This window comes from Chiloscyllium punctatum, chromosome 4 (genome assembly GCF_047496795.1).
Source record: "Chiloscyllium punctatum isolate Juve2018m chromosome 4, sChiPun1.3, whole genome shotgun sequence".
Classification (NCBI taxonomy): Eukaryota; Metazoa; Chordata; class Chondrichthyes; order Orectolobiformes; family Hemiscylliidae; genus Chiloscyllium; species Chiloscyllium punctatum.
Genome location: NC_092742.1, coordinates 57702207 through 57727346, shown reverse-complemented (window position 1 = coordinate 57727346; position 25140 = coordinate 57702207). Strand labels below are relative to the sequence as shown.

The 25140-nt window shown below is 40.0% G+C and overlaps 1 protein-coding gene across 6 annotated transcripts in view; it reads right to left on the bottom strand.

The window, feature by feature from the left end:
* Positions 1 to 25140, bottom strand: part of kiaa0586 (KIAA0586 ortholog) — a 521487-nt gene that overhangs the window by 396978 nt on the left and 99369 nt on the right. For all 6 annotated transcript variants that reach the window (XM_072568823.1, XM_072568824.1, XM_072568825.1 and 3 more), the window contains exon 9: positions 15578 to 15698. In XM_072568823.1, coding sequence (XP_072424924.1) covers positions 15578 to 15698 — 121 coding nt within the window. The remainder of the gene's footprint in view (positions 1 to 15577; positions 15699 to 25140) is intronic.

The following is a 25140-nucleotide window of genomic DNA, read 5'->3' as shown; positions in this document are numbered from 1 at the left end:
TACACCCTTCCCCCACCGCGACTTGCAGGAAAAGAAATGATCCGTGTCGCTCTCAAATTCCATTCCCGGGGGGCGGGGGGAGTCGATATTTTTACCAGGGTAAACACAACTTCACTAGAGTTTTTTTTAATGTAAGTACCTAACGCTAAAAGCTGACAAAAGGGAAAATTGTTTAAATTTCAAAACTGCAGTATTTAAGCATTTGAGTAGTGCAACTGGAATTTGGACCCTGAAAACGATTCATCATTGCCAAACAAATATTTTTTAAGAAGGTTAAAACGTTCGACTACCATCCAGCGTTATATTATTTTTAAGGGGGTTAATAAACTAAGAGGTGAACTGTTTGTTACTCTGTTCCCAACCATGTAACAATATAGAAAATCCATTTCAAAGGATCTTGGCTCAACAGACTTAAGCATTCTATCGACGCATGTTATCATTTCGCCAATCATATGTGCCCACTCATTTTTTTTAAAAAAAACATGCTCTGCAATTCACGGTGCAGAACTGAAAAAGGGGCAGAGTTAAGGCATTGAATTGTACCAACTGAGCTTTTCATGTGATACACTTAATGTAAATTTACCAATGATCATTCTAGCCCCCTCTCCCCACGAAGGCAGAGGGCAACCACTTTATTTTATCTGAAATAACGATATCTTAGGCCTTATTTAAACAGCATATAATTTTTAAAGTAGTCATTATTTGGAAGCGTCCACTCTCCAGTCCCCAGGATTGATCATCCACTGAATGCTAGCGAGGCAATTACACTAGGTTTTCTCGTATTACCCTTTGACCACCTTGTTCAACACGCTAAGAACACGACGTGAAAGAAAATTTGCGAGACCAAGTAAATACAGCTGCGCAATCCTCTTTAATAAACATCGTAAATGCCAAAGCCAGTTATTCGTTTTTTTCCCTTCGTCATACTTTCTGTTCCAAAATAATATTTACTTTTAGCAAGTGGTTCATTAACACTGTCCCTTTAAAGAGCCCAAAATTATTGATCAGGTATGCTCCCTTCCTTTCCACTGTTTATTTGCATTGAAAATCGATGCTTTGCATAAGGATTAAAGATCAGTCTTCATTTCCTATCATCAGAGTAATGCTGATATGGGGAAGGTATATGAAAGAGGGGAATACCTTACCCTTGGAAAAATAAATGCACACATGTTCACCTCTGTTCACCCCAACCAATTTTAACAGTTGTTTGTAGCTGGAATAGGATTCTTTTTAAATCATACAGTCAACAGGATTTTGACAGATAAGTTGAAAATCCCCTTAGCAGTTGTAAATAATTAAACACTCAGGTCAAAACAAAACATGTATCATTGGAAAGCTTGATGTAATGATAAAGCATAGAAACATTTTGTTTCTGTTCCTTAATGTAAATACAAAAATGATCTAACTGAATTTTTTAAACTTTTTTTTAACTTTTAATAGGACACAAAATGTGAGCACAATGTGCTTTAGGAGACTGTTGTTTTACCTCAAGGAACAGTTTTCAAATTCTTCTTAGTAATCAGTAATGGACGTGTCCTCATTGTGCAAGGAGAAAGGTCCTAATTTAAAATGAGTTGATTAGTCTGAACCCAATCCTTAATGTGTAATCAGCAAGAGACTTCGTCCAAAACTGATTCAATAATATAGTATTCACCTGTGAATATGAAACTATTTCCCTGCTGTGTTCATCATGGAATACCTTTTTCATGAAACAGTTTATCATTCTTTGGCATACAAACTGGATAAAACTACAAACCAGTTAAAATGACCATTTTAGCTCGCGAACCAACTGTGTCTTGATAGACCTACAATAAACTAATTTCTATTAAAGATTCTGCCTTGCTTCTTAACCTGGCATTACAATATCTTTTACTTCAGGTTTTTAAGACAATTTGCATGTTAATTCTCAATTCTTGGAAGGAATTTTCATCAAGGTGTTCACCTCCATTTGAATCTCATGCAACTGATAATCAGCTGTTATGATCCCAGCTGATGTTGACACTGGATAAGTTAGATCCCAAAAAGAAATCTGGCTTGGTAAATCATATGTTTATTTTTGTAGCTGTTACTGCGGTACTTACTCACAAACATATTCACACAATGTTGCAGATGTTCTTTAACAATAAAACATACAGAAATTACAAAAAACTAGAGGGCACAGATTTAAGATGAAAGGGGAAAGGGGAAAGATTTAAAAGGGACCTGAGGGGCAACTTTTTTCACACAGAGGGTGGTGCGTGTATGCAATGAGCTGCCAGAGGAAGGGGCGGAGGTGGGTACAACTACATAATTTAAAAGGGAGATGGATGAGGATATGATTAAGAAGCATTTAAAGTGATATGAGTCTGTTTCCGTGCTGCGTGGCTCTAAGTGAATTTTTGATGGGCTGTTGAACTTGATTACTGCCAGTCTGTAGCACTGTTTTTTTACATGTGGATTTCATGTATTTTGATTTTGTAAATTTGATTTACCTGGTTGAGGTAGAATCAGGGGAGATTTCTTTCATGGGAAATGTTTAAAGCTGACACTAGGCAAAAGTAACTGTGCTTTCAAGTACAGGCAGAAATATTAAAATAAAAATTGATTGGACCTTCATTGCAGAATTTGAGAAAAGAACTGGCACACCACAGAAGTAACTTTTTTTCATAACTGGATAGACTTTGGCATTTCATATCCCATCATTGAGAAATGCATCCACACCAACCAATGTTTTTTGATTATGTCAGAAATAATGCCTGTCACTGTTGTGAAAGGTGTCCAATATGTAGGTTTTAAAATAGAGGCAGATGGTTGTGGGTTAGTTCTGTGAAGGCTTTTGTTTAAAAACAGGTCAGAACATTATTTTGTACAGAGACTTAAGTGTATCAATTCTGAAAAAGCATGTGACTGCAGTCAGGTGCCTGGGAAATCCCCTGTCGTGTGAATGGATAAAATCCTTACATTACTGAGTTAATAGACTAGAATGCCATTAATTTAATCTTGACTTCAGAACAGAAGATTCAAAGTATCAGTTCAGAAGACTCAGGAGTTCAATTCAGAAGGGAGATGAGATTCCCCAGGCGGCAAATAAAGATTTTACTTCAGGTGTACCAGCCATCATAGCCAAGTTTGTGGAACTTCCAAGCCAAGAGAATATCAGGTTGTTAGAATTGAAAAAATAGATCAGATTTGAGAGATGTTCATATCAGCAAATTTGGAAAGGAATCTCAAACTCACCCCACAGTCCTAAGAATTTTGAAGTTGAAATAGAATACCCCGAACAGCATAGTGTTGGGTAACAGATTGAAACTTTACCTTTATGTTTATGTTTAGATCTTTTGAATGTTCTACACGTACATAGCCCTTTTTTAGAATCATACAGCACGGAAACAGACCGGTTCAACTTGTCTGTGCCGACCAGACATCCCAAATAGGTCTCATCCCATTTGCCAACATTTGACCCATATCACTCGAAACCTTTTTGAATAATGTAATTGTACCCACCTCCACCACTTCTTCTGGCAACTCGGTCCATACGTGTTGCACCCTCTGCATGAAGAGGTCAACCTTTAGGTCCTTTTTAAATTGTTCCTCTCTGACCTCAAACTGGTCTTCTAATTTTGGACTCCCCCCACCCTCAGAAATCGATCTTGACTATTCACCCTACCAATGCTCCTCATGATTTTATAAGCCTCTGATGCTCCAGGGAAAAAGTCCCAGCCTATTCAGTCTCTCCTGAAAATTCAAATCTTCAAGTCCTGGCAGCATCCTTATAAATCTTTTCTGCACCCTTAAGTTTAACAACATTCTTCCTATAGCAGGGAGACCAGAATTGTATGCAGTATTCTCATGGTGACCTTACTAATGTCCTGTTCAGCTTAACATGATATCCCAACTCCAATACACAATACTCTGAACAATGAGTAATGGCCAAACATTATCTTCACCATCCTGTCTATCTGTGCTTCCACTTTCAAGGAACAATAGAGTTGCACTCTTCGGTCTCTTTGTTCAGCAACACTCCCTAGGACCTACCAATAACTGTGTAAGTCCTGGATAAAAACAATGACTGCTGATGCTGGAAACCAGATTCTGGATTAGTGGTGCTGGAAGAGCACAGCAGTTAGTTTGCCTTACCAAAATGCATCACCTCATATTAATCAGAATTAAACTCCATCTACAATTCCTTAGCCCATTTGTTCAGGGTCTCGTTGTACTGAGATAACCTTCTTCAATGTCCACTACACCACCCTATTTTGGTGCCATCTGGAAACTTACTAACCATGCCCTCTAAATTCAAGTCTAAATCATTTTTATAAATTACAAGAAGCAGTGGACCCAGCACCAATCTTTGTGGCACACCACTAGTCACAGGCCTCCAGTCTGAAAAGCAACCCTCAAACACCATCCTCTGTCTCCTGCCTTCAAATCAATTTTGTATCCAGAGACTAGCTAACCTGGATCCCATGTGATCTAACTTTCCAAATCAGTCTACCATGCAGAACCTTGTCGAATGCACCGATTGAAGTCCACATAGACAACGTCTACTGTTCTGCCTACATCAATCTTCATTGTCATCTCTTCAAAAAAATTAAACCAAGTTAGTGAGACAATTTCCCACGCACAAAGCCATGTCAACTATCCCTAATCAGCCCTTGCCTTTCCAAATGCATATAAGTCCTGTCCCTCAGAGTTTTCTCCAACAATTTACCCACCATAAGGCTCACTGGTCTACAGTTACCTGGCTTTTCCTTACAGTCTTTCTTAAATAATGGCACCATATTCACCAACCTCTAATCTCACCCGTTGCTGCCAATGATATAAATATCTCAGCAAGGGGCCCAGCAATTTCTTTCCGAGCTTCCCACAAAGTATGGGAATCACCTGATTTGTTTCACCTGATGGTATGTGAAAACCATCTATTTCTATGGTTTTAAGACCTTCAGCACCTCTCTTTTGTAATATGGACTCTTTTCAAGACATCACTATTTATTTCCTCAAGTTCCCGAGCTTCCATGTCCTTCTCCACAATAAATACTGACACAAAATACTTAATTAGGATCTCACCCATCTCCTGTGGCTCCACACACGCACATAAGGGGCCCTTTTATCTCTCTCTTCTGTCCTTAATGTACTTACAGACTCTCTTTGGATTCTCCTTCACTCAATTTGCCAAAGCTATCTCATGTCCCCTTTTTTGCCCTCCTGATTTCCATCTTAAGTATACTCCGACTGCCCTTATACCTCTCTCGGGATTCACTCAATCCCAGCTGTCTAGACTTGACTTACGCCTTCTCCTATTTCTTGACCAGAGCCTCAACTTCTCAAGTCAATAAGCACACCTTACATCTACCAGCCTTACCCTTCACACTAATAGAAACATACTGTCTCTAGAAATGAAATAATGAGAGTTCAAAGGCCTCCACTTGTGAACTATCCCTTCACGTGTGAATAGCCTACCCCAATCAACTTTTGAAAGTTCTTGTCTAATACTGTCAAAATTGGCCAGACTCCAATTTAGAATTTTAACTCTATGATCAGCACTGTACTTTTCCATAACAATTTTAAAACTCATAATTCTGATCACTTGCTCCAAAGTGCTCCCCCACTGACACTGCCTTATTTCCCAACAAAAGGTTAAGTATTGCTCCTTCTGTAGTAGGTACATCCACACACTGAATAAGAAAGTTATCTTGTACACATGCCACAAATTCCTCCCCATCCAAGCCCTCAACACTACGACAGTCTCAGTTATGTTGGAAGGTTCAATCCCCTATCATTACAACCCTATTATTTGATTTGATTTATTCCCATCACATGTACTGAGGTACAGTGAAAAGTGTTGTCTTACATGCTTGACAGGCAGATTGTACTATATAAGTGCACCTGGGTAACAGAAAAAAGTGCAGGATACAATGTTACAACTGCTGAGAAGATGCAGAGAGAGATCAATATTAACATTAAAGAATTAAAGTATTCAGAAGTTTGATAACAGAGGGGAAAATGTTCTCAAATCTGCTAATACATGTATAAAAACATTCTGCCTGACAGGCGACAGTGGAAAAGAGCATAACCAGGATTATGTTGGTTACTTTCCCAATGCAGTGGGAGGTATCATTGAAGGTATCAGAAGTCTCCTCAAATATTTGTTTCTCAATTTCCCATTGACTATGGGAGTCCTATAATACAATCCCAACTAAGTGATCATCTTTCGTATTTCTCAGTTCCATTCAATGTAATGTCATTGGAAGATCTCTCAAGGATATTCTCCCTTATAGCTGTAATGTTATCCCGAACAAAAATGCCATTCCCCCTCCTCTTGCCTCCCTCTCTATTCTTCCAATAACATCTATACCATGGAACATGAATTTGCCAGTCCTGTCCATCTTTGAGCCACATTTCTGTGACAGCAATGGTATCTCAGTCCCACATTCACAACTATCCCCTAAGTTCATCTGCTTTACCTGTCAAGCCTTTTGCATTGAAGTAAACAGACTTTAATTTATCAGTCTTATCTCATTCTCTGCCAAGTTCTTGTATGCCTTGACTATTTGACTTGCTGCCCTAATCTATTGAACTAGCCTCAGACTTTCCTCTTTTTTCACTATCATTTTGGTTCCCACTCCCCTCCCCACCCCTCTTAAAGCCTCCTGAGTAACAAATCGACCCGCAAGGATATTGATCCACTTCCAATTCAGCTGGAACCAATCACCCTTAAACTGATCATTTCTACCCCTGTAGAGATCGCAATGATCCAAAAATGTGAATCCTTGCCCCTGCACGGGCTCCTTAGCCATGCATTCATCTATTCCAACTTCCTATTCCTACTCTCAGTAGCGTATAGCACCGGTATAAACCTAGATATTGCTTCCACTGAGGACCTACTTTCTAACCTTCTGCCTAGTTTCCAACATTCTTTCTGCAGAACCTCATCCCTTTCTCTACCTATGTTGTTGGTTCCTATGTGAACAATGAATATTCTGCACCCTCTCAGAGACATTCTTAACCATGCCATCAGGAAAGCAACACACCATCTTGAAATGTCTGTCTGTGCCCTAGACTACAGAGTCCCCTGTTACAATCGATCACTTATAATGTGACATGCCTCTCATTACAGTAGAGCTGGTCACAGCACCCGAAACCTGGCCGTCAGCACTCTTCTCTCATGAGAGACCACCCCCAACACTACAGTATTCAAAACAGAGATGGGGATATTAGAGATGGGGATAGCCACAAGAGAATCCTGCACAACATGGCTCTCTTACCATTCCTAGCAGTCAACCATCTACACGACTGTATCTGCGGTGTCTCTACCTTCTGAAAACTGCCATACTGCCATTCATCTCACCTTCTCGCTCGTGTAAACTCTTCATTGCCTCTAACTGCCACTCCAAATGATCCATGTGGTCCAACAGGATCCACAACAAAAAACACTTCATACAGAAACCAAAAGAGAAAACGCTGGAAAATCTCAGCAGGTCTGGCAGCATCTGTAAGGAGAGAAAGAACTGACGTTTCGACTCTAACTGACCCTTTGTCAAAGCAAAGTGAGTCTCCTAATTTCATCTCTGCATGTGCTTCAGTGCTACATTTTTTGGCCTTAGAATAAAGAGAGTCATAGGGTCATACAGCACAGAAACAGGCCCTATGGTCCAAATTATCAAGGTATCCCAAACTGAATTCATCCCATTTGCCTGCACTTGGTCCATATTCCTCGAAACCTTTCCAATCCATGTATCTATCCAAATGTTTTAATTGTACCCACCTCCATCACTTCCTCTTGAAACTCATTCCATACATACATCACCCTTTGAAAATGTTGCCTCTCAGGTTTCTTTTAAATCTTTTGGGAAAAGGTCTTGGATATTCATCTTATCTATGCTCCTCATGATTTTAGAAACCTCTACAAAGTCACCGCTTAGCCTCCAATGCTCCGGGGGAGAAAAAAAGTCCCAGAATCTTCAGCTCCTCCTTATAACTCAAATCTTTCAGTCCTCGCAAATCCTGGTAAAGTTTTTTCTGCACCCTTTCTACTTTAACAACATCCTTTCTATAGCAGGGTGACCAGAATTGTACACAGTCTTCTGAAAGTGGCTTCACCAATGTCTTACACGGCCGCAACGTGATGTCCCAACTCCTGTATTCAGTGATATGACCAATGAAGGAAAGCACGCCAAACACTACCTCCACCACCCTGTCTACCTGTAACACCACTTTCAAGGAACTACAAGCCTTCACCCATAGGTCCCTTTGTTCAACAACACTCCCCAGGGCCCTACTATTAACTGTGTAAGTCCTGCCTTACCAAATTGCAATCCCTTGCAGTTATCTAAGTTGAACTCCATCTGTCACTTCTTGGCCCACTGATCCATCTGATCAAGGTCCCTCTGTAGTCTACGGTAACCTTTTACACTGTCCACTATGCGACCAATTTTGGTGTCATCTGCAAACTCACCAATCACACCTATATTCTCATCCAAATCATTGATACAAATGACAATCAACAGTGGACCCAGAACCAATCCTCAAAGCACACCACTGGTCACAGGACTCCACACTCTGTCTTCTACCAACAAGCCAATTTTGCATCCAATTGGTTCTCTCTCCTTGAATCCCACGTGAGCTAATGTTCCTACGATGCGGGATCTTGTCGAAGACCTTACTAAAGAAGTAGGGAAAATCAGTCAGCAACTTCCTGTTTTTTTTAATCCTTAACTGGAGACGTGTGGATTATTTATTTCACAGTAACTAAATATGGATAGACTAACTGCTAGTACTCCTGCAAAATCTACACTTACATTATCATTGAAACCCTTACAAATATAAACAGAACACACATCTGATAAATCAAAATGTTAACAGCAACATAATCTTTGCATACTCATGACTGAAGTTAATACAAAGTAAAATTAACTACAAGTATCCATGTTATCAGCCTAATTGGTAATAGCACACAATTAGCCAAATACAAGATCATAATGCAAAACTATCAAAAGCAAGGCTGTACTCTCTAAAGTACACCTACAGCACTCTCTAAAGTATACCTAGAAATAATTCTCTTGGTTTTCATCATGAAATAATATCACATAGTCACACAGAATTGGTAAAGATCACAAGCTGGAGGTACATATTCACTGCCTTGCAGTTAACATATCAACCTCAACATTATAGAGAATTAAGCTAAAATATTTTGATCTTTTGGATTTTTCTAAACATTTTTCTATTTTAATTAATATAACAAACAATACAAATGAGGTCTGTAGTAATCAGAGTTCCAGGTGTAAACTGATTCAGTTTTCTGCTGGAACATTCTTCACAGGAGGGGGAAAATGGACTTGCTAACATAGAAGGGTAGAAAACAAACTTTTAGACAGGTTCAAAACTCTGTATTCACCAGAACACACTGGATGTGCACTACTGAATTCACAGTAGAGATTGTGGTGCTGGAAAAGCACAGCAGGTCAGGCAGCATGAGGAGCAGGAGAGTCAACGTTTTGGGCATAAGCCCTTCATCAGGGCATTCCACTACTGAATTCACCACTGGTAATATTAAAACAAAATAGATAGGCTTTGCAGTGGTCATATGCAGTAAATTTTAACATATTCAAAACTTGGATAAGAATGAGAAAGTACAGCAATTGACTAGTCTAATCCTGGAGTTACACACTCTGCCAAAGGCGGAGCAGGTGGTGTTTAAGAGGTGAGACTCCAGACTCTGCGTGCTCATTCCACTACTTGTGCTTGGCCTCCACGTGCTCCACTCAATGATATGCAAAGTGGTTGGCACCTTCGCGGAGGCTTCTTCTCCAATTGGTGCATTCTAGAGCAAATAATTTCCATGTGTTGGCGAGAATATTGTACAGGTAATTCTGCCATAACGCATTCCGCTAACACAAATTCACTAATGTGACTAACGAATTGGGGACCTGTTTCTAAAGGGCAAACTTTTAAAACATGTGTTGGCTGTGAGGCTGTTACATTGCCAACACTTTAAGCACTGTTTCTAAAGTGTGCTTTTTCTATAACAAGGGTTTGCACAAGAACATAACCATCGTGTTATAGAAGAACTACCTGTATTCATTTAGGGAGGCTTGCAGGGTGTCCTTGTAGCATCTCCTCTGCCATCCTAGTGATCTACTAGGATACTATTGCAGAGTTCAAAGTAGAGCATTTGTTTATGGAGTCTTGCATTGTCCACATGGGCCATGTGACCCATCATTGCAGCTGATCATGCATGAGCTGTGACTTGTTATTGCAAATAACGGTCTTGGAGAGGATACTCACATTGGTTTCCTATCCTATTAGTGGACTTGTCGGAGTTGGAGAAGCAGCACTGGTGATAACTGTCAGGGAGTTGAGGTGTTGGTGTACATGGTCCATGTTTCTAATATATGCAGGAGAGTGGGAATCACAGTTGTTCTGTCAATCATGAGCTTGGTTTTGGACTTTGAACTCAGTTCCTTAGGCATCCTAGGCTGCACTGGCACCTTGAAATCAATGCTGGATTTCACTGTCAATGTGGGAAACGGTCATGTTATCCAGATCTTGCCTTGAACTTTGACGGTTTTTGGGGGCGGGGGGCGCATTCTCCCCTACACTTCAGTGAAGGCATGGTTTACAGCTCAACCTCACTGGGCAGACATGTAGACGTCACCTGCATACTGCAGTTTGATGACAGTTGGGGTGATCTTGGTTCTGGCCTGGGGCACTGAAGGTTTCCCGCTTATCCAGCCAGTTAGCTCCACTCCAGCCAGGAGCTTCATGGAGATGGAATGGAGTGTTGCAGGAAGGAAGTTGGAGAAGAGCATTGGTGCACTACACAGTCCTGGTAACACCAGGTCTGTGCTCATATTGGATCTGTGGTGCATCAATTGGTGAAGATGAAAGCTTGCATGTCATTGTGAAACAAGTGGAGATTGGTGATATATTTCTGCAGACAGCTGAATTTGACCATGATATTCCAGAACTCCTCATAGTTGACAGAGATGGAGGTCTGTGTGAGATCGTGTACAGAGATTGCTTTTGTTCCCTGTGCTTTTCTTGATCTTCAGTGCATGACAAATCCATATCTATTGTGTCTCTTGATGTACTGAAACTACTTTGAGACTCGGGGAAGAGCTTTTCAGCCATTGGGAGGAAAGATTAGATTAGATTCGACTAGATTCCCTACAGTATGGAAACAGGTCCTTCGGCCCAACAAGTCCGCACCAACCCTCCCACCCAGACCCATTCCCCTATCCTATATTTACCTCTGACTAATGTACTTAACACAATGGGCAATTTAGCATGGCCGATTCACCTGACCTGCACATCTTTGGATTGTGGGAGGAAACCAAAGCACCCGGAGGAAACCCAAGCAGACACGGGGAGAATGTGCAATCTCCACACAGACAGTCACCCGAGGCAGGAATTGAACCTGGGTGCATGGTGCTGTGAGGCAGCAGTGCTAACCACTGAGCCACCATGCCGCTCCAACAAAGAATGGAGAAACTCGCAATCACTTTGCCCATGGTGAATGGTAGGGAAATTCTCTATTTTGCACAGTTGGACCTCTCTCCTTTCTTGAAGACAGTCATAATTAAGACATCTGTGGAATCTTGTAGCATGCTGAATTCCTTCCAAACAAGGGTGATGAGTTTGTGGATTCATGTCAAGAGTGTCTCTCCACCATATTTCAGTACTTTAGCATGGATTCCACTTGTTTTTTTTTCAGCTCTCAGATGGCTTCTTCAATTTCATGCAGGTTAGAGGTGCATTGAAAAGACAAAGGGTCGTCTGTTGCAGACTGTTCAGAGTACTTGAGTCAAATGATGTGTCTTGGTTGAAGAGGTCATTGAAATGCTCTTTCCACCAGGTGTTGACTGCCTCTCGGTCTCTGATGAGCAACTGTCTGTTTTGACCCCGAGTCCCTGGGTATTCAGATGGTAAATGGCTTCGATTGCACTGAAGAAGTCAAGCGTGTTGTGATCATCAGCAAGTTGCTGAGTGTCCTATGCTATTTCCACCTACTCTATCTATTCTTTAGTTGTGAGTCCTTTGCTGCACCTCAGCTTTCAGTTGCCTGTATACTTGTTTCCTCTTGCCCAGTTAAACAGGACACAATTGACACAGTGTCTTGTGGCAGTGGTAGTGTCCCTATCTTTGGGCCAGATGGTTCAGGTTAAAATCCCGTTTAACACATAGGTGTGTCATAACCTGTCTGAACAGGTTGATTAAAAGAATAGGACATCAAAGGTAAGCACTCTAAAATAAATGATTCCTTAACTTCTGGTCTATGTGGAATAATTTACCTATGCATTAAGATAACCAAATCTAATGAGTAACATTAAAACTCTTGTATTCAACCTTTTAAAATCAAACATAAAACTTGACAAACCACAGTAATTTGCATTTATTTTGGTTAGGGAGAAAGGACTTATATTTATTTGCTGGTCATGCTAAAAATCTTCTATGCTAAGTATTTAGCAATCTTGTCCACTTTTGTAGTAACAGTACAGGCCAAATGCGCATCAACAAAACAGCTTTTACTCTGCCTTAACAATACACTAACCATAGAACGACAGCAGCCACTACGTTAGTGAATTTTCTATTCCCAGCTGCAAGCATCCTTATGAACAGACTGATGAGATTATCAATGTAGGTTCACTAATGCCAAATTACAGACAGTTTTATTACGTGGGCCCATGCCCACTTAGCACTAGATTGTGGAAAATGACTTCACATATAACATCTGCAGCCAACATTGTAAGTAAATATTCATCATCAGTTTGGCTGGGTTGCTTGCTGTTACTTAAAAGACTAATGAAGGAACTTAGTTTTGTTGTGAACAGCTTTTGATTTTACTCAAACACTCACAAGTCCTTCTAAAATAAAGTTTGCTCTGTAAAGATGATATAATTTTATTAGTCTTCATTTCTAGTAAAGCCATCGACACATGCAGTCATCTAACATGTTTCTTTTGGACAAAACACTCCAACTGCACTCTGAAAGCTAAAAGGCACAATTTTCCAACCCTGCAAACTCTAACAGATAGGCTGCCAAAAATTTGTTAAGTTCAAACAAACTGTATCCCCAATTCAACAAATGTTTAGCAAGGATGTGGCCAAGAAATACCCCTGCTTCTGGCCTCTATCAGTGACTAATGGGATCTGAAAAACAACCAAAGCTTTATGTTACAGTTTCACAACATTCCACAAGGAAGGATAAATAAGCAGGGAGGAACATGACTGAAAAATAAGTAATAATGTTGAAAATTAAAATCCACAATCCCAAGTTTCATATCTTAAAATTGGGTTAACTGGTAGACAGCTTATAACCATATCAGTAAAATATATATGTTTGTGATACAGCATGATTTTGCAAGTTTAAACATAACACAAAACTCAGAAATGTGGGTAAACAACAACATAGTAACAGGCTTCAGAAGAACACAATCTGATGAATTAGGAGGCACATGACAGATTAAATTTAACACAAGTGTAAATTGCTGGTTTGTGAGGAAAAAAAGTAAAAGGAACATAAACAAAATGGTGTAACTTTCAAAGGACTGCAGAAAGAGACATAGATCTTTGCAGGTGGCAGGTTAAGTTGAGACCACCATTAAAACACAGTGGAGTGTCATGTTTATTAATAGAAATATAGAATACAGAAACAAGGAAGTTCTGCTAAACATTTATAAAGCACTGGCTAGTCTTTAACCAGAGTATCATGCTTATTTATGAGCATCACACTTTAGGAAGAAAGTCAAAGACTGAGAGAATGCACAGAAGAGATTTACTTGTATGGTAGTAGAAATGAGGGACTTCAAATGTATAGAAAGATCCAAAAATTTGGACATTTTTCCAATCAGTGCAAAGAGAGGCATGCAAAAGGCTCAATCACTAGAGTACACCAGACAAGACATAAACATGAGGAAATTACTTTTTATGAAGTGATTTGCTGCTTTCTGGAATACATTGCCTGAAATGGTAGCAGATTCGATAGTAATTTCCAGGAGGGAATTCAATACTTGATCAGAGAGGATAAAAAGGTGCTATGGGGACAAAACTAGAGTGGGGAACTAATTGAATAGGTCTTTTAAAGAACCACAGAGGTACAATATGCCGAATGGCCTCCTTTTGTGCATTATTATTGTCATTCCATTCAACAACAAAACAAAATGTATGACACTGCATTTGGAAATACAGAATTTACATTTTGCAGTTATAATTATTGAAGATATTACATTACAAAGCAATGATGACAGTAACTGACTTCCTAACACAGTTTGTCTTTTAACTTCTAAATTTCATTTGATTAAAAGTGCATATTCCAAACATTAAAAACTACTTGCTTTATTCATTGGTAATACATGAAGCAACCATTTCATCTTTTCAAATGGATATACAGTTGATTGACTAACTAATGCCATAAAAAAATTCAAGATTACTCATACACTTTGCCATGTTGGAATAGGGAAAGGCAATGTTTGTCTTTTTTTCCCTAACAAGTTATTTTATTTGTGTAGCACAAACGAGCAAATACTCCAGCACGGATAATGGAGCTGGGTTCATACTAGCCATTCTTTACAATACGTGCCAGGCATAATTTTTCTGAACTTCTTCCAGCTGCATGAATAACAGACAATTTTGACCATTCGTATTAGAAGCTGCTGAATAGCAAAGGGGAAAAGTGAACACTCTTGATCTCCATGTTGGTTAAAAATTCTGCATTTTTCTGCCGTAACCCTTTATTTCTTCATAATGAACCCATTGTGCTTTCAGCTACAGCGTACTCTTTCACAAATATACTACCTAGAATACTTCAACAGCAAAAGTAAACCATTGTAATCTACAAAAACAATGCTGACATTCCAAAATTTCAAATGATTCCAGTAAAAAGATAAACTTAGCACTGCATATCTCTAGAAATAATTAGGTATAATTATTAAGTAAAATATTTTAAAGAACAGTTTCTTTTGCAAGGGAATTGAATAATAATGGATAAGCTGTTAAAGGTCAGAATTCAAATTACTGAAAGTGAAGTAAAGGTTACTCAAATTTTATTTTTTTTTAAATGTCTGTTTATCTATATTCTAAACCATATTTGAGACTACAAATTTGAAATCTCACTTTATGCCATCACCTTCATGGGTTAATTTTTAGCTTCCGCTAAGTACATGGAAAATAGCCAAGTGAAGAATCATGGGAGGTGAAAGCTTGCCAAATACAAACTGCCAGCATTAAGCAGTCCTGACAGCTATGCTTCTTATAAACTTGGCAGCAGTTCAAAGTGCTTTTTCAATTGAAATGCTGGAACCTTGCCATGTGCATACAGATTTGCTTTGCCTCTTCTCATAAGGAACTGATAAATGCTGTTACGGTAACCATAGAAACAGGATATCAGAATGGCCTTGTGATGTAGTTGCCTGTCTCTGATTTTGAAAAAAAATACAGTTGAGTCCACTATGACTATGTGCTTGAATATCACATCTATAGTGTTAGAAAAGCTTCAAGTCAGACAACAGCAACAGCTTTGCAGCTAAAGGGTGCATTTTCAGTTAATTCCTATTAAGGGAAAAAAGTACTGCTGCGTACGTGCATTTAAGTCTTTCTTTTACCTGGACTTGTCTGGATGTCTGCCTGCAGTTGTCATAGCAACACTGGTCTTCTCTACAGTATCAATCCCACTTGCTGGAATTTCCTGATTATTTAAAAGCTCATCAAAAAAATTCCGATTTCCTGCAGTGGGAGAGAAAAATAAAATTCCTGTAACCTGCACAGTTTGCTGAAGAAAATTGTATGCTTTTGTTTGTATGATTATCTGTAGATCTAGGTCAAAGCAGTTGAGATGCCCTAAAATGAAACAAACCCAACCATTTGGTTTAAATTAGCAGCACTGGCTACATTAATTTGGAATGAAAATCAAAAAATATATATAACCTCTAATAAAACTAAACCCAATCTTAGGGTCATTCATTTGAACAAAAGTTGTGCTGAACCACATTAAATATACCTTCACTTACAATAAAGTGCACATTTAGAGAACAAACAACTATCCATTGTTCAAGACTTTATTTTTAAACACAGCAAAGCTAGCAAAACGTGAAGCATGCACAGAGTACTGCTTTCCTTGACCAAATCTAGATCACAGATAACAATATAACTCTCTGCTGTCAGTTCTTGAGCCTCAGCTTTAAAGTGACACCATTCAGCTCAAGGGAAGAAGTGTGCTTATAAAAAGGCTTTTTTTTAAAAAAAAAAGTGTGCAGTATTTTTTCTAAAGTAACACCTAATATCCTAAACGTTTAACTACATGCAGTATTAACTTGCACCATTTCAATTGCATTTCACCTCTAGGTGGCACTACAAGCATAGCTTAATACTACCTCATGTTACAAAGGAAGGACTTCAGTGCAGGATTTGGCTGTTCAGCTCTTCAAGTCTGCTCCATCATTCAATAAGATCGTGGTTGACCCAGTCATGGTCTCAATTCCTCTTTCCACCATAACTCTCAACTCCCTTGTCTGCCATAAATGTATTCAACACTGCATTGACTACTTCCTTCTGGGGAATCGAATTCCATGTGCTAACAATCTTCTGACAGAGCACACTTCTCAGGCACAATCTGTTCAACGTTTCTTTGGAAGAGAAGCACTTCATCCCAGGAATGAGTCAACTCAACCTTCTCGGAATTGTTCTATCACAATTAAGATAAGACCCCAAAGCAGCAAGGAACTGGCATAGGTAGAGTATCGGCTGACTGGCAGAAGGAAAGTGTAGGGATAAAGGGTTCTTTTTCAAAATGGCAGTGACTAGTGCAGTTCTGCAAAAATTGGGACCACAACTACTCATATTCTAAGTGAAGATCTGGATGAAGGAACTGAGTATATTGTTGCTTAGTTTGAAGATGACGTGAAGATCTGTGGAGAAGTAGGTAGCATTGAGGAAGTAGGGAGGCTCCAGAAGGACTCAGACAGGCTAGGATAGTGGGCAAAGTGACAAATAGAATACAATGTGGGAAAATGTGAGGTTATGAACTCTGGTAGGAAAAATAGAGGCATTGGCTATTTTCTAAATGGGGAAAGGCTTCAGAAATCTGAAGCACAAAGGGACTTAGGAGTCCTAGTTCAGGTTCTCTGAAGGTTAACATTGAGGTTCAATTCGCAGTTAAGGCGGCAAATGCAATGATAGCATTCATTTCAAGACGACAAGAACACCAAAGCAGAAATTACTGCTGACTTTGATCAGACTGCATTTGGAATATTGTGAGCAGTTTTGGGCCCTCTATTGAATGAAGGGTGTGCTGGTGTTGGAGGGGTCCAGAGGAGATTTATAAGAATGATCCCAGAGTTTAAGGCCTGTCATATAAACATAACAGCACAGTACAGGCCCTTCCGCCCTCAATGTTGTGCCAACCTGTGGAACCAATCTGAAGCCCATCTAACCTACACTATTCCATTTTTGTCCATATGCTTATTCAATGACCATTTAAATGTCCTTTAAGTTGGCAAGTCTACTACTGTTGCAGACAGTGCGTTCGATACCTCTTACTCCTCTGAGTAAATAAACCAACCTCTGACATCTGCCCGAAATCTATAACCCCTCAATTTAAAGCTATTTCCCCTCGTGCGAGCCATCGCCATCCAAGGAAAAAGGCTCTCACTGTCCAACCTATCTAATCCTCTGATTATCTTATATCTCTCAATTAAGTCACCTCTCAACCGTCTTCTCTCTAATGAAAACAGCCTCAAGTCCCTCAGCCTTTCCTCATAAGACCTTCCCTCCATACCAGGCAACATCCTAGTCAATCTCCTCTGAACCACCTCCAAAGCTTTCACATCCTTCCTATAATGCGGTGACCAGAACTGTACGCAATACTCCAAATGTGGCTGAACTAGAGTTTTGTACAGTTGCAGCATGATCTCATGGTTCCAAACTGGTGGCAATTTTCAAGGATCTATGTACATAGACACGGAGATCTCTCTGCTCATCTACCAAAGATCTTACCATTAGCCCAGTAATCTGCATTCCTGTTACTCCTTCCAAAGTGTATCACCTCTCACTTTTCTGCATTAAACTCCATTTGCCACCCCTCAGCCCAGCTCTGCAGCTTATCTATGTCTCTCTGTAGCCTACAACATCCTTCGTCACTATCCACAGCTCTGCCGACCTCAGTGTCATCCGCAAATTTACTAACCCATCCTTCTATGCCCTCATCCAGGTCATTTATATAAATGACAAACAACAGTGGACCCAAAACAGATCCTTGCAGTACCCCACTAGTAACTGAACTCTAGAATGAATATTTCCCATCAATCAACACCCTCGGTCTTCTTTCAGCCAGCCAATTACTGATCCAAACCGCTAAATCACCCTCAATCCTATGCCTCTGTATTTTGTGCGATAGCCTGCCGTGGGGAACCTTATCAAATGCCTTACTGTAAACCACATAGACTACATCAACTGCTTTTCCCCCATCCGCCTCTTTGTTCACCTTCTCAAAGAACTCAATAAGATTTGTGAGGCACGACCTACCTTTCACAAAACCATGTTGACTATCCCTAATCAATTTATTCATCTCTAGATGATTATAAATCCTCTCTCTTTTGACCCTTTCCAACACTTTACCTACAACTGAAGGAAGGTTCACAGGTCTATAATTTCCAGGGTTGTCTCTACCCCTCTTCTTGAGCAAGGGAACAATATTTGAATAAAGAACAAAGAAAATTTACAGCCCAGGAACAGACCCTTTGGCCCTCCAAGCCTGATCCAATCTAAATGTACTGTCTAAACCTGTCGGTCAATTCCTAAGCATTTGCATCCCTCTGCTCCCCACCTTCTCATGCATCTGTCCAGACGCATCTTAAATGAATCTACCGTGCCTGCCTCTACTACCTCTGCTGGCAACACATTCCAAACACCCACCACCCTCTGTGTGAAGTACTTGCCACGTGTATCCCCTTTAAACTTTCCACCTCTCACCTTGAAAGCATGACCTCTCATTATTGAATCTTTCATCCTGGGAAAAAGCTTGTCTCTATCCACCCTGTCGATACCCTTCATGATTTTGTACCTCAATCAGGTCCCCCCTCAATCTCCTTTTTTCTAGTGAAAATAAACCTAACATACTCAACCTCTCTTCAGAGCTAGCACCTTCCATACCAGGCAACATCCTCGTAAACCTTCTCTGCACCCTCTCCAAAGCATCCACATCCTTTAGGTAATGTGGCGACCAGAACTGTACACAGTATTTCAAATGCGACCGAATCAATGTCTCGTACAATTTTAACATGACTTGCCAGCTCTTACACTCAATACCCCGTCCAATGAAGGCAAGCATACTGTATGCCTTCTTGACCACTCTATCCACCTGTGCAGCAACCTTCAGGATACAATTGACCTGCACTCCCAGATCTCTCTGCCCATCAACTTTTCCCAAGGCTCTTCCCTTCATTGTATAATTCGATCTCGAATTAGACTTGCCTAAATGCATCACCTCACGCCTGTCTGGATTGAAAGCCATCTGCCACTTTTCTACCCAACTCTCCAGTATATCTATACCCTCCTGTATTCTCTGACAGTCCCTTATGCTTTCTGCTACTCTACCAATCTTTGTGTCATCTGCAAACTTGCTGATCGTACCAACATTGCCCTCTTCTAGATCATTTATGTATATTACAAACAACAGTGGCCCCAAAACTGACCCCTGTGGAACACCACTGGTCACCTTTCTCCATTTCAAGAAACTCCCTTCAACTACTACTACTCTGTCTCCTGTTGCTCAACCAGTTCTTTATCCAGCGAGCTAGAACACCCTGCTCATCATGTGACTTCACTTTCTCCATTAGTCTACCATGGGGAACCTTATCCAACGCCTTACTAAAGTCCATATATATGACAACAACAGCCCTTCCTTCATCTAACAAGTTGGTCACTTCGAAGAACTCTATTAAGTTGGTAAGGCACGATCTCCCCCGCACAAAATCATGTTGCCCATCACTGATAAGCTCATTCTTTTCTAAATATAAATAGATTCTATCTCTCAGTACCCTCTCCAGCAACTTCCCTACCACCAACGTCAGGCTCACTGGTCTGTAGTTACCCGGAATATCCCTACTACCCTTCTTGTACAGGGGGACAACATGAGCAACCTTCCAGTCCTCCGGCACCTCACCTGTATTTAAGGATGCCACAAAGATATCTGTCAGGGCTCCAGCTATTTTCTCTCTCGCCTCCCTCAGCAACCTGGGATAGATTCCATCCGGTCGTGGGGATTTGTCCACCTTAATAACCTCTAGCATACCCAACACATCTTCCCTACTTATGCCAACATGATCCAGACTAACCAAAACTTCTATCTCTAATCTCAAGATTCATCACATTCCTCTCCTCAGTGAACACTGATGCAAAGTAATCATTCAGAATCTCACCCATTCTCTCAGGTTCAGCACACAGCCTTCCTTCATTATCTTTTAGTGGACCAACCCTTTCTCTAGTTACCCGCTTGCTTCTTATATCAGAATAAAATGCTTTGGGATTTTCCTTAATTCTGCTTGACCCCTTTTAGCCCACTTGATTCCTTGTTTAAGATTTGCCCTACTCTTCTGATATTCCTCCAGGGTCCGATCGGTTCTTAGCTGCCTAGATATTATGTACGCTTCCCTTTTCCTCTTGGCAAGTCGTACAATTTCTCTCGTCATCCACTGTTGACGCATCTTGCCCTTCCTATCCTCCAGTCTTCTGGCACTATTCCTTTAGACAATGACAACATAAAGATCAAAGCCAAAGGCTCGGCAATCTCCCATCTGGCTTCCCAGAGAGCCCTACGATAAATCCCATCAAGTCCAGAGGACTTATCTATTTTTACACTTCGCAGAATTGCTAACACCTCCTTCCTTATCAACCTCAATCCCATCCAGTCTAGTAGCCTGTATCTGAGTACTCTCCTTGACCACATTGTCTTTTTCTCGTGTGAATACTGATGAAAAGTATTCACTTTCACTCAACACACAACTTACCACGACTATGTCATTCTTTCATTCCTGATATAGCTATAGAAAGCCTTAGGGTTTTCCTTGATCCTATCCGCCAATGACTTCTCATGACCCCTTCTGGCTCTTCTTAGCTCTTTCTTCAGGTCTTTCCTGGTGAGCTTGTAACTCTCAAGCGCCCAAACTGAGCCATCACATCTCATCCTAACGTAAGCATTCTTCTTCCTCTTAAGAAGAGATTCAACTTCCTTTGTAAACCACAGCTCCCGCGATCAACAACTTCTTCTCTGCCTGACCGGTACATATTTATCAAGGGCACACAATAGCTGGTCCTTGAATAAGCTCCACATTTCAATCGTGCCATCACCTGCAGTTTCTTTCCCCATCCTATGCATCCTAAATCTTGCCTAATCGCATCATAATTGCCTTTCCCCCAGCTATAACTCTTACGCTGCTATATATAACTATCCCTTTCTATCACTAAAGTAAATCTAACCAAATTGTGGTCACTATCACCAAAGTGCTCACCTACCTCCAAATCTAACATCTGATCAGGTTCATTACGAAGTACCAAATCCAATGTGGCCTCGTCCCCAGTTGGGGTGCATCTGGCGAGGACTCTGGGTTTGTACTCAATGGAATTTGGAAGTTGTGGGGGGGGGCGGAATCTTACAGAATATTGAGAGGCCAAGATAGAGTTGATGTAGAGAAAATGTTTCCACAAGTAGGAGAGATGAGGCACAGCCTCAAAAGTGAAGGGACTACTACCCTTTAGAACTGAGATGAGGAGGAATTTCTTCAGCCAGAGCAATGATAGATCTATGGAACTCATTGCTGCAGAGGGTTGCGGAGGCCAAGTCATTAATTTAAGACAGGGATAGACCGCTTCCCAATTGGCAAGGGATCAGGGTTACAGGGAGAAGGCCAGAGAATAGGGTTGAGACACATATCAGCCATGACCGGATGTCAGAGCTGTCTCAATAGGCCAAATGGACTAATTCTGTATCAATATCCAATAGTTTAATGGTAATTAGATCCTTTTTCATACAAGGAAACCAAAACAGTACACAGCATTCCAGATGTAGTCACAACAAAATCTGTGTAGCTCCAACAAAACTTAACTATTCTTATTCTATTCCCCTTGCAATAAACATCAACATTCCATTTGCCTTCCCAATCATCTGGATACTGATATTACGTGATTCATGTACTAGAACACCCAGATCTTCCTGTGTCACCAATTTCTGCAATCTTTCTCCAATTTTAATAGTATATTGCTTTTCTCTTTTTTTCTGCAAAAGTGGACAAGTTCACATTTTACCACATTATAGTACATCTACCAAATTCTGCCCACTCACCTAAGCTCTCTATTTTGCTTCAAAGTCACTCCGCCTCATCTTGCCAACTTACTTTTTCATGTCATTTGTTTTCTTCAACAAATTTAATTACATACATTTGCTCTTCCATCCAAGTCATTGATATAGATTGTAAACAGGATAGATCTGTGTGGCGAGGAGAAAATGAAGACTACTGATGCTGGAGATCAGAGTCGAAAAGTGTGGCACTGGAACAGCACAGCAGGTCAGGCAGCATCCGAGGAGCAGAAGAATCGATGTTTCGGGCAGAAGCCCTGTGGCACTCTACTAGTTGCAACTTGCCAAACAAAAATGTACGTATTTATCACTACTACTTTGCTTTTCTGTTAACTGACCGATCCTTTATCCATGCTCATGTGTTTCTCCCCACCACTCCACCACAACCACTATATGCTTAATCTTGTGGAGTAACCTTTCACACGGCATCTTATCAAATGCATTCTGGAAATCCAAGTACATTATATCCAAGTTCCCTTTTATCAACTTTGTTTGTCACTTCCTCACAACTTGAATAGATTAGTTTGAGTTTTCTTTTCATAAAGCAACACTGATTCTGCCTGATCACATTACGATTTTTCTAGTGGTTAGCACTGCTGCCGCACAGCACCAGGGTCCCAGGTTCGATTCCAGCCTCAGGTGACTGTGTGGAGTTTGCACACTTTCACCGCGTCTGCGTGGGTTTCCTCCGGGTGCTCCAGTTTCCTCCCATAGTCCAAAGATGAGCAGGTCAGGTGAATTCGCCATGTTAAATTGCCCATATTGTTAGGTACATTAGTCAGAGGGAAATGGATCTGGGTGGGTTCCTCTTCAGAGGGTTGGTGTGGACTGGTTGGGCCGAAGGGCCTGTTTCCACACTCTAGGAAATCTAGCAATCCACTATAACTTCCCTAATAATGTATTCTAGCAATTTCCCTCTGAAGATGTTATGATTAGTGGCTTATAAGCTTCTGATTTCTGTCTCCCTCTTTTCTTGAATCAAGGTGTTACATTAACTATCTTTCCATCCTTCTCAAATCCAAGTTAGGACTGGTAGGAAGATGAAATCAAATTGAAGGACAAAATTAGAGGTGAGACAGCAAAGAAATAAACCAAAGATCCTAAGCAGCAGCTTGACAAGAAAAAATAGAGAATATGGAAAAGCCTAGAATTATATTCAACAAAAAAATTCAGATCCAACTAATGGCACCGACATCCTAAACCAACATCCTTGTTCTGACAATTATCTCTCCAGTACTGAGCAGCTTTTCAAGAACTGGCCTCACTGAACAGCTTTGAGAGGAAGTGGTTGCCCTTCTAAATGGAATCGCGATATAGCACTCACTTCCTGCAGAGGAGATTTAGCAACTGCCACATCCCAAATGAGCAATCGTCCTCACATATCATGCAGTTTTCACTTTGACCTCTCTTCCACCATAACACTACTTAAACTGTCACCTCTAAAACTGCTGGGCCTGAATACTATCACTAACTCTGACTCCCCATTGCTATCACTGCAGATGATCAACTGGCAAGAACATTAAAATCTCAATTTCTTTCAGGAACCCATACTGCACTGTGGAAAATGAATATCAAAATAAAATCACTACCAACATTTTTAAGAAGCATTTCAAATATGGCTTTACATTTGCACTGTGGATTACTGAGACTTCTTTGTACATGCCATCTGTGTAACCTAAACAGAAAAGCAAAATACTGTGAATACAGGAAATAAATAGCAAAAATACCCAGCAAGTCAGGCAGTATCAGTGGAGAATAACAGAAATAATATTTCATTCAGTGACCTTTCAACAGAACATACCCCATTAAAATTGTGATGCCAGACCTACTTAATGTTTCCAACATTTTCTCATTAAATTTCTGCAACAGAAACCATAGTGTGCAGTTGTTACATTTAAAAGTACTCTCGGCTCCAGTTAGAATACAATAGCTGTTGAACTTATATAGCTCCACACAGTGGTAGAACAATTACATTGCTATCAAAATTAACTTGTCATAATCCACTTTAACTCAAAGTCTGTCAAATGTTTAAATATTCCACTGTCCCAGTCACCTTTTTTTTAAAATTATACACTCTCCTTATAATTTTGCTCCTTAAGAAAATGTTCCAGGTGTGCTTTTGTTTTCCTAATTTGACAATTTTGACAGTGTTTAAAAGCACATAACAATTAAAACTTGAGAAAAACTAAATCTGTACACAGAGGCAAAAAATGATATGCTGGAGTTTGAAAGGTAAAGAGGTCACATGCATCTTCCTTATTCCTTATTCACATGTATTATTTTAAATTTATAAGTATGTCATGACCAAAAGTTGCATTTGAAGCACTCAATTTATTGTGCTTTCATTTTACATAGAAATGTACTGTATTTCTAAGTATTAGTAAAACTCGAAATAGAAACATTGCTCACTTCTGCCTGAAGGCGAACAGAAATGCATAAGGTGTGGATTTGTGCTCATCTCTTTCCCAGATGGCATGGAAAATAAATGCATTAGAAAGCAAAATTAACACCACTACAGAGAAAAAGATGAAGACAGATAACCAGAACTAAATTACCGCATTAAACATTTTCTTTTTTTCCAAAAAAAAACTGAAGTAATTTTGACAAAATTACAAATATAATACAAGAGTATTCCACTTTACAATATAAAATTAAATAAATAAATAAATAAAGGGAAAACCCCAACTAATAATCTATTCTACAAACAATCAAAACATAAAATAGGATATCAAACATGACTAACAATGAACAACAAAGTAATTAAATAATTAGCTACATGCTCAAAATACATTTACATCAAGTCATAATAGAACCCGT